Source organism: Pseudorasbora parva, chromosome 14 (assembly GCF_024679245.1).
Source record: "Pseudorasbora parva isolate DD20220531a chromosome 14, ASM2467924v1, whole genome shotgun sequence".
NCBI lineage: Eukaryota > Metazoa > Chordata > Actinopteri > Cypriniformes > Gobionidae > Pseudorasbora > Pseudorasbora parva.
Window position 1 is genome coordinate 29809715 of NC_090185.1, and position 10526 is coordinate 29820240.

Sequence of the window (10526 nt, forward strand, 5' to 3'; positions counted from 1 at the left end):
CCGCCTTCGTGAAACCCACTGCCCACTATGAATGTCTGGTCATGCCCTATGGCCTGGCCAACGCCTCCTCCGTATTTCAGGACTTCATCCATGAGGTGCTCCGGGAGTTCTTCCACAAGTCCGTCCTGGTATACATCGATGACATCTTGATTTACTCCCGAAGCCCGACCATCGCCACCACATTGCGGAGGTCCTGCAACGCCTGAGGGAGATCCATCTGTACCTAAAGGCCGAGAATTACTCCTTCCACCAGCCCTCAGTGCAGTTCCTTGGTTATCACATCGATCGCAGTGGCATCCGGATGGACGAGGGAAAGGTGAATGCCATCAGAAACTGGCCAATTCCCTCCACCATCAAAGAACTCCAGAGATTCCTAGGTTTTGCCAATTTCTACAGAAGATTCATCCAGAACTACAGTATCATCTCCAGTCCACTCACTCATCTCCTACGCAGTAAGCCCCAGTCTCTGTCCTGGAACCCCGCGGCCACGAAGGCCTTTCAGGACCTGAAAGAAGCGTTCACCACCGCTCCCCTCCTAGTTCATCCTGATCCCACCAAGCCCGGAGCGGTAGCGGTGTTGTCCCAACAGCAGGGGACGCCCAGTCGACTCCATCCATGAGCCTTCTTCTCCCAGAAGTTCAACCCGGCGAAGGTAAATTATGAAATCGGAAATAGAGAGCTACTAGCCATCAAGCTCGCCATGGAGGAGTGGAGGCATTGGTTGAAGGGATCCCAACATCCGTTCCTAGTCTTGACTGACCACAAGAACCTCGAGTACCTGAGAGATGCCAAGCAACTCAACCCTCGTCAAGCCTGGTGGGCTCTCTTCTTCACAAGGTTTAACTTTATTTCCTATCGCCTCGGGTCCTAGAATGTGAAGGCGGATGCCCTCTCGCGCCTTCACGCTGCAGAGGAACTTCCAGAGAGGTCTGAACCAATCTTGCCTGAGAAGATCTTCCCTCCTTCATTGTCTCCAGCAACACTCTGCCGGGTTGCCCACCAGGGTCACAATACATCCCACGGACACGGCGCACTCCGTGAGTCACTGATTCACTCTGTTCACACATTATTGGGCACTGGCCACGCGACCGCTTCTGGTGGCCCAACATAGTGGCGGATGTAAGAAGGTACGTGAGAGGGTGTCGGGAGTGTGCCATCTCCAAGAGTCCCCGGCACCTCCCTGCCGGTAAGCTCCTTCCTCTGCCCGTTCCTAATCGGCCATGGTCAAACCTAGGAGTAGATTTTACAACGGATCTACCCATGTCCGATGGCTATACATGCATCCTAGTTTTAGTAGACAGATTCTCCAAGTCATGTCGTCTAATTCCCCTGAAGGGCCTGCCAACAGCCATGGAAACTGCTGAACTCATGTTTAATGTGATTTTCAGATACTACGGAATTCCAGAGGATATCGTAAATTCATTGGCCCCTATACCATTGTGAAGCAGATCAACCCAGTCACCTATCAGCTTCAGCTCCCACCTGAGTTCAGAATTCACCCCACTTTCCACGTGTCCCTACTCAAACCTCACTATCCCTCTGTTTCTCCCTCCACAGAGCCTGGCTTTGCTGAGGAAACCCCCCTCCCACTCATCGAGGAAGATGGCACTACGTACGAGGTGAAGGAATCTTGGTCTTCTAGAGTATCTGGTGGACTGGGAGGGATACGGTCCGGAGGAACGCTCACGGGTACCAAGTAATGTCAAGACATGCCAGGCTCCCACATCACAGACTCACAGCGCAACCTCTCCCAGGAGCAAAAAAGTCACACACATGCACTAAATCACTGTCCAGTCTCGTTTGCAATAGGTACTATTCCCCAGGGCCGTGCAGAGACAGTTGGAGGAGCAGGTGCTCAAAGTTTAAAAGGGGCACATGGAACAAGGCTTTTAATCAGGCTGTGCTCAAAATATCAATACAGCAATATATTGTCACATATTCCTTTCTGATACGCGTTTCAATACAGATGTTTTTGTATTGATATGGCAGCAAATGCTGTGATGCAGTTTTGATAAGAAACCTTTAAAAGGTCAAAAGTTAAAAAAAAAATTTAAAAGTAAAAAAAATAAAAATAAAATAAATCTTTCCACCTATTAATAACTCTGGGATTAGAAACTGTTATATTTATGATTCTGTTATACAGTAGTAATAGTAAAGAACAGCTGTTGTAGTAAACTGTAGGTAGGACATGGTCATTATTCAAAATCAACGTTGCCCGTTACGTACAGTACAGAATAGTTTTATTTAACATCATGTCAGTATCTGTGGCTATTTTCATGGCAAAAACATTTATTACATTTGCATTTATGTTACATTTATGCAATAAAAATAAAAACCAAGCCAAAAAAAAAAAAAAACACAAAAAAAACAATATTATACAAGATTTTTAACAATAACTTCTAAAAACTTTTCTGGTAAAATCTTAATCTTAAATTCCTAAATAAATCCTTTAGTGGGTTTGCTCTCTTTGCTGTTGTTGCTGCTGATACTTTTGGAATATATCTGAGACTATAGACATTAAAACAAGTGGTAACACTTTACTTGAAGGGGTGTGCATCAGACTGACATGACATTCATAATCATGACATGACACGTCATGAATATGAAGGAGTTTTTATGTATGTTTATAACAACTGTCATTAAGTGTCGTTCGCTCAATTATGTCATTTTTAATGCAAAGATGACATTATGTGAGATGTCTTTGTTAGTGATAGTGACAAACTTTAAAATTTAAAGTTGTCATAACAAACACATCTCACATAATGTCATCTTTGCATTAAAAATGACAATTTAGCGAATGACACTTAATGACAGTTGTAATAAACATGCATAAAAACTCCTTCATATTCATAACCTGAGTATTTTCATCTACTTGGGCCTTATCTCATGTACTCTGCACTTTGATGTTACAGTATGAATGAAAGCTACCAATTTCAATATTTATTAGGCTTTAAAAAAAAACACTTAATTTAAGTGAACTTAAAACAATCTTTATATAAACCCATTATAATAAATGTTATATTTACCGGTGGCTTTTTAGAAAGAAAACGTAATAGTAGCACCTTTTTAAACTGCACAAATAAATTAAATACAGAGGAATTTTAATTAAAGCTACACTTTTCTCTGTGATGAACATTATTGACATGAACATGATTGAAACCTGTTCTGAATTTATATAACGTTATATTTTTAATGATAATAAAAACAGATATAGGCTAATTCAGATGATGAAAAATCAGTATAAGCCTTTACCAGTGTTTTTTAAATAAATACTAGAATAAAAATAATAGGTTAAAGTATAAATAGTTTTTAGTAAAATAACAAAGACAAGACTGTGTAACTCTTTTAAACTTTTCTCCCTCAAACAGCAAACTAAAGTTAACTTTACTTCTACAATACACATACAGGAAACAGCGATATATAATCAACAGCTCCATGCTCTCTCCACGTCGTTCTTGTAAAATGATAACAAATAACTAACTAAACAAACACTTCGCTGAGAACAACACTAACTGTATTGAAGAATCCGCTTCTCAGTCCACTCTCTCCAGTGGCGCGCACGAGCGGCGTGAAAGATGAGGTCATCGGGTGAAAGGTCATCATAATGTGAATAAATTTATTGTTTAATTTATTTAATTTTACTAATAGTTAGATTGGGCAGGTCTTCACAAAAGGGCCTTTGATTATATATATATATATATATATATATATATATATATATATATATATATATATATATATATATATATATATATATATATATAAATATAATAGGTTTTTTTTTGCCTTGCCTTGCCTTGACAAAAAGGGCACTTTGGGCATCAAGGGGCAAAGAGGCAGGTGCTCAAGCCGGTGTTTGGTGTGTGTTTGAGTTATAAAGGCCTCTAAGGGCCCAGCTGTATCTCAGCACCAGATCACACGTGGGATTGAGCTCTTCTCATGTTTGCATATGCAAAAGATCAGGTGCTCTGAGTTTCCACATCAACAACACTCCTTAGTTAATGAAACGCATCAGATTATGGCATCAGGTCAAACCAGAAACAGTATGATGACAATAAACATCAAAGCATTTCAGCCATATACTACAACAACAAAAAAATGCTATAATACAAAACAAAAGAATATCTCAAAAAGAAGAGAAATATAAACCTTGCAGTTGGGTTTATGAGGTCCTGTCATGATAAGAGCAATCAGTGCAACAGGACAAGAACATCAACCCTGGATAACATTTCAATTACAAAACAAATCATTGTGTATTTTTCTGTCTCATTTATTATTATTATGACTATTATTATTATTTAACATTTGCATGAGCATATTTGTAAGGCAAATTCCTTAAAATTCCAGACTATATTATTTCATATTATACTATATATTATATTATTTTAGTTCAAATAGCTTATGAATAGGCCAGATCATATTTCTATTTAAATCTATATATTCACTGACAAAACATGAGATCATTTAACCAGAAGGACAACTTATCCCGTCTGTCTGGGAATCAAACTTTGACTCTGTCATTATTAATATTGTTTTTATTATTATTATTATTAGTGTCATGATCTATTGCTTGAGTTATAGTCTGCAGTTGCTGAATCTGAATCATCATCTGTGTGTATGTAAATTATAGGAAAATTATATGAAAAGGGAACTATATCCACTAAAACCCAAGCAGAAGATACAGGAGCAGTATTGGCAGTATTGGTTTCAGCGATAACTATCTTTACTGTGAAACAGAGAAACTATACCTCAAACGTTGGCCCAAGCCTAAACCAGTTGCCCCAAACCTAACCCTAAAGTTTGATTAGTTAAGGATGTTTTTTTCAGGACGATGTTGATTCAGGAAACATCATCCTCGTAAAAATCACTGTGGCAAGGGGGGCGTGGTTCAGCGAGGTCTGCAGCGGGAGAGGGCCTCGGGACGAGCGGTAAGTGAGTGGGTTGGACGCAGATTAATAACACCTGTCTCTTGTTCTAGTAATGAGCGCGGAGACGGGATAAAACACCAGCGGAACCGGAGACCGAGGAGAGAGAGAGTCGGACTGTTGATGCCGAGACCCTGAGATATCCGGAAGCCGGAAGTGCGTGACCCGGAAGCGAAACTGAGCATACACAGAGACAAACACACGCTGAAGCGTGCACGTTTATTGATTTGAGTTATTAAGAATAAAAGAGCATCAACAGTCCTGCCGACCCCCGTGTCCTCTTCCTTCCTCACTATATCGAACTTGTTACACTGGTGCCGAAACCCGGGAAGGAAGCAGGACAGAGCCGCCGCCATGACAACGCCCTCCGCCTCGCCATTTGCGGAGATCATAACATCGCTCGCGGCCCTCCACCAGGAACATCACACGGCGTTGCTGGACCTTCGGACTGAACAGGAGCGCCGCTTCGCGGCCATAGTCCAAGGCCAGCAAGAGGACCGCGAGCAGTTCCGGAGCTGGATGGACCGGGAGGTTCGCGCCGAGGCCGCTGGGCGGGCCAGCGCACCGGTGCACGTGCCCCTGCAGAAGATGGGGCCGGAAGATGATCCCGAGGCCTTCGTGGATCTCTTCCAAAAAGCCGCGGAGGCCTGCGGGTGGCCCCGGGCACAGTGGCCGGTGCGCCTCATCCCACTGTTATCCGGCGAAGCCCAGGCGGCCGCGCAACATCTACCGGTTGCGAACCTCCTGGACTACGATGACCTGAAGCGGGCCATTCTTCAGCGGGTCGGCCGGACCCCAGAACAGCACCGCCAGCGTTTCCGCTCCCTGGAGTGGGGCGAGTCCGGTCGACCCTTCGCCTTGGCCCAACAGCTCCGGGACGAGTGCCGCAGATGGCTGCTGGCCGGCGGCAGCGACGTGGACCATGTCGTCGATCTGGTGGTGCTGGAGCAGTTCATCACTCGGCTCCCCAGGAAGACCGCCGAGTGGGTCCAGTGCCACCGGCCCACGTCGCTGGAGACGGCCATCAATTTGGCGGAGGACCACCTGGTGGCGTGCCCGGGGGTCGGCGCACCCCCACTAACTTCTCCCTCTCTCTCTCCCCCTTCTCTCTCTCTCTCTCGACCTGTCCCTCTCCCCAGGTCCCGCCCTCCAGGCCCTCCTCGCGTTCCCCCCAGAGGCCGGGGTGGGATGGGCCCTGGACCGTCTGGGAGTTCGCGGGTCCCGCCCAGGGGGGCGGGGCCGCTGGGGACGGGTAGTGACTATGGATCCGGTTCCGCCCCCTATCCGCGCTCAGCCTCCAACCCACTCCCCGCCGCCGGGGCGGCGGGTAGGCCTGGGCTGGCCTGCTGGCGGTGCGGTGATCCGGATCATTTTGTGGACCGATGTCCGATGATGGACATCGGAACAATGATCCGGATCCCGGACGTCCAGCGGACCACCCCCGATCAAGCAGGAGAGTACCAAATTCCTGTAAGTATCAAGGGGGGTACATATCAGGCCTTGGTGGATTCAGGATGTAACCAAACCTCGATCCATCAAAGCCTGATTCAGCCTGGGGCGTTGGATACAAGCCGCGTGGTTAAGGTGCGGTGTGTGCACGGGGATGTGGTGGAATATCCGGTTGTCCCAGTCACGATACAGTTTAGGGGGAAAAAGCATAGTGTTGAGGTGGCGGTTAGTCCCCACCTCCGGCATCCGCTAATTCTGGGGACGAATTGGCCCGCCTTTTCGGCGTTATTGGGATCGTTGTGCGCGGATGCCGCTTGGGGAAACAAGGCTAGGAACGGGGCGGTGCGAGTGCAGGTTGGCGAGGCTGATACGGGGCCCTTGGGAACAGCTTCAGAGGAATCGAGCGGGGTCGAGAGACTGATTCTCTCGGACCGCGATGACTTCCCTCTGGAGCAGTCTCAAGACGAGACGCTAAAACATGCGTTTCAACAGGTCCGCACCATCGACGGTCAGCCCCTTCAACCCGCATTGCCCGTCACGTATCCTTATTTTGCCATAATTAAGGATAGGTTGTATCGAGTGACCCAAGACGCTCAGTCAAAAATGGATACAACCCAATTGTTAGTACCAAAGAGCCGCCGGGAAATGCTTTTTCAGGCGGCTCATTCTAACCCGATGGCGGGCCACCTGGGACAGGCGGCCACGCTGAATCGTTTAATGACCCGATTCTTTTGGCCAGGCATTTATGACAATGTGCGCAGGTGGTGCGCGTCTTGTCCTGAATGTCAGTTGGTGAACCCACTGGCCGCCCCAAAAGCGCCATTGCGCCCCCTTCCATTAATGCAGGTCCCCTTCGAGAGAATTGCGATGGACCTCATCGGGCCATTAGAACGATCCGCACGCGGGCATCGTTTTGCGCTAGTTATCGTGGACTACGCAACACGATACCCGGAAGCAGTGGCTCTCCGCAACATCTTGGCGAAGAGTGTTGCGGACGCACTGTTTCGTTTAATCTCCCGGGTGGGGATTCCGAAAGAAATCCTCACTGATCAAGGCACGGCGTTTATGTCACGCACGTTAAGCGAATTGTATGGATTATTGGGCATTAAATCCATTCGAACCAGCGTCTATCACCCACAAACAGACGGGTTGGTCGAACGATTTAATCGCACTCTTAAATCCATGATCCGTAAATTCGTACAAGAAGACGCCAAGAATTGGGATCGGTGGTTAGAACCCCTCTTATTTGCTGTGCGCGAGGTCCCGCAAGCCTCCACGGGGTTTTCCCCCTTCGAGCTTCTCTACGGGCGTCAGCCACGGGGGGTGCTGGACGTCCTACGAGAAACTTGGGAGGAGGGGCCGTCGTTGGCCAAAAACGAAATTCAGTACGTCATGGACTTGCGAACAAAACTCCACACATTGGGGCGGCTATCTAGGGAGAATTTGTTACAAGCCCAGGACCGCCAGAGCCGGTCATATAACAGGGGTACTAAACTGCGCAAATTCACACCGGGAGAGAAAGTGCTCGTTCTACTCCCAACCTCGAGCTCAAAATTAATGTCGAAGTGGCAGGGGCCGTTTGAGGTCGCACGACAGATAGGAGAGCTCGATTATGAAGTGATACGATCCGATAGGAACGGGGCACGTCAAATATACCACCTTAATCTGCTGAAAAAATGGAATGAGGTGGAATCGGTGTTGTTGGCAACGGTGATCGGGGGAGAGGATGATCTCGGGCCAGAGGCGAGCGTTAAAGCGCAATCAGTCGCGCTGGCCCCTGGGGGAGATCACCTCTCACCGTTACAACTCGCTGATTTGTCGAAATTGCAGGCGGAGTTCGCCGACGTGTTCTCGCCCCTACCGGGACGTACCGACTTGATTCAGCACCATATCGAGACCGAGCCGGGCGTGGTAGTTCGCAGCCGGCCGTACCGCTTGCCTGAACACAAGAAAAAAGTAGTTCAGGACGAATTAGGCGCAATGCTCGACATGGGAGTAATCGAGGAGTCCAACAGTGACTGGGCGAGCCCGATAGTTTTGGTCCCCAAAACGGACGGCTCGGTCAGGTTCTGTGTGGACTACCGCAAGGTGAACGCTGTGTCGAAGTTCGACGCGTATCCAATGCCACGGGTTGACGAGTTGCTTGATCGGTTAGGCTCGGCTCGATTTTATTCGACACTGGACTTAACAAAGGGCTATTGGCAGATCCCCTTGTCTCCATTGTCCAAAGAAAAAACAGCTTTCACCACGCCGTTCGGATTACACCAATTCGTCACGCTTCCTTTCGGCTTGTTCGGGGCACCCGCGACCTTCCAGCGACTCATGGATAGGATTTTGCGTCCCCATGCTGCATATGCTGCGGCGTACCTAGATGACATAGTGATCTATAGTCACGACTGGCAGCGGCATATGCAGCATGTGAGGGCGGTCCTGAGGTCGCTGAGGAGAGCGGGGCTCACGGCCAATCCGAAGAAGTGTGCGATTGGGCGGGTGGAAGTAAGGTATCTGGGCTTCCACTTGGGTCATGGACAGGTGCGTCCTCAAATTGATAAGACTGCCGCCATTGCAACCTGTCCGAGGCCCAAGACCAAAAAGGAGGTAAGACAGTTCTTGGGGCTGGCGGGATATTATAGACGGTTTATACCAAATTATTCGGACCTCACCAGCCCCTTGACTGATCTTACTAAAAAGGGGCTACCAGATACGGTCCAGTGGACGGAGCCGTGTCAACAGGCTTTTACCCAAGTAAAGGCTGCCCTATGTGGCGGGCCGCTGTTACACTCCCCTGACTTTTCTCTCCCTTTCTTGTTGCAGACTGACGCGTCGGACAGGGGGCTGGGCGCAGTCCTGGCCCAGGAGGTGGAGGGGGGAGAGCGGCCGGTGCTGTACATTAGCCGTAAGCTCTCTAAGAGAGAAGCTAGGTACAGCACCATAGAAAAGGAGTGTTTGGCCATCAGATGGGCCGTTCTCACCCTCCGCTACTACCTCCTGGGGCGGGAGTTCACTCTCTGTTCGGACCACGCTCCTCTCCAATGGCTCCACCGCATGAAGGATACCAACGCGCGGATCACCCGTTGGTATCTGGCTCTTCAGCCGTTTAAGTTCAAGGTGGTCCACAGGCCGGGTGCTCAGATGGCTGTGGCCGATTTCCTCTCCAGAAATGGGGGGGGGGGGGGCTGCAGGCCGGACGGCTCCCCGGCCTGAGTCGGGCGGTGGGGGTATGTGGCAAGGGGGGCGTGGTTCAGCGAGGTCTGCAGCGGGAGAGAGGGCCTCGGGACGAGCGGTAAGTGAGTGGGTTGGACGCAGATTAATAACACCTGTCTCTTGTTCTAGTAATGAGCGCGGAGACGGGATAAAACACCAGCGGAACCGGAGACCGAGGAGAGAGAGAGTCGGACTGTTGATGCCGAGACCCTGAGATATCCGGAAGCCGGAAGTGCGTGACCCGGAAGCGAAACTGAGCATACACAGAGACAAACACACGCTGAAGCGTGCACGTTTATTGATTTGAGTTATTAAGAATAAAAGAGCATCAACAGTCCTGCCGACCCCCGTGTCCTCTTCCTTCCTCACTATATCGAACTTGTTACAATCACATTCACCTCTATACACCCTTAAAAATGCTGGGTTTAAAACAAACCAAGTTGGGTTGAAAATGGACAAACCCAGAAATTGGGTTGTTCGAAGCCAGTGAATGGACCCATGCAAACAACCCAATTTCTGGTTTTGTCCATTTTCAACCCAACTTGGGTTGTTTTTAACCCAGCATTTTTTAGAGTGTATTCATATTCTTCAGGGTGCGTTGCAAATGTGCTTTTTGCCACCTTTAATATAAAAAACACACAGTATTTTTTCCACATGTTCAAGAAGATAAAAAAAGACAAATTTAAGGTGACTTTCAAACTGAGAATTCAAACTGTTTACGCTGTTACACTCTAAAAACTGCTGGGTTAAAAACAACCCAAGTTGGGTTGAAAATGGACAAACCCAGAAATTGGGTTGTTTGAACTCATTGAATGGACCCATTCAAACAACCCAATTTCGGGGTTTGTCCATTTTCAACCCAACTTGGGTTGTTTTTAACCCAGCAGTTTTTAGAGTGTATGACTTTTCTGAGAACATATTACCTCATTGAAGTAACTGTTCTTCGTT

The 10526-nt window shown here is 48.0% G+C and overlaps 1 protein-coding gene across 1 annotated transcript; it reads left to right on the forward strand.

Moving 5' to 3' along the window:
• The first annotated feature begins 700 nt into the window (after window positions 1-700).
• Window positions 701-9922, forward strand: LOC137039774 (uncharacterized). Its single transcript, XM_067415049.1, has 4 exons — window positions 701-837; window positions 1406-1689; window positions 5563-6395; window positions 9708-9922. Exons 1-4 carry the CDS (start codon window positions 701-703, stop codon window positions 9708-9710), a joined length of 1257 nt encoding a protein of 418 aa, XP_067271150.1. The 3' UTR covers window positions 9711-9922.
• The last annotated feature ends 604 nt before the right edge of the window (window positions 9923-10526 follow it).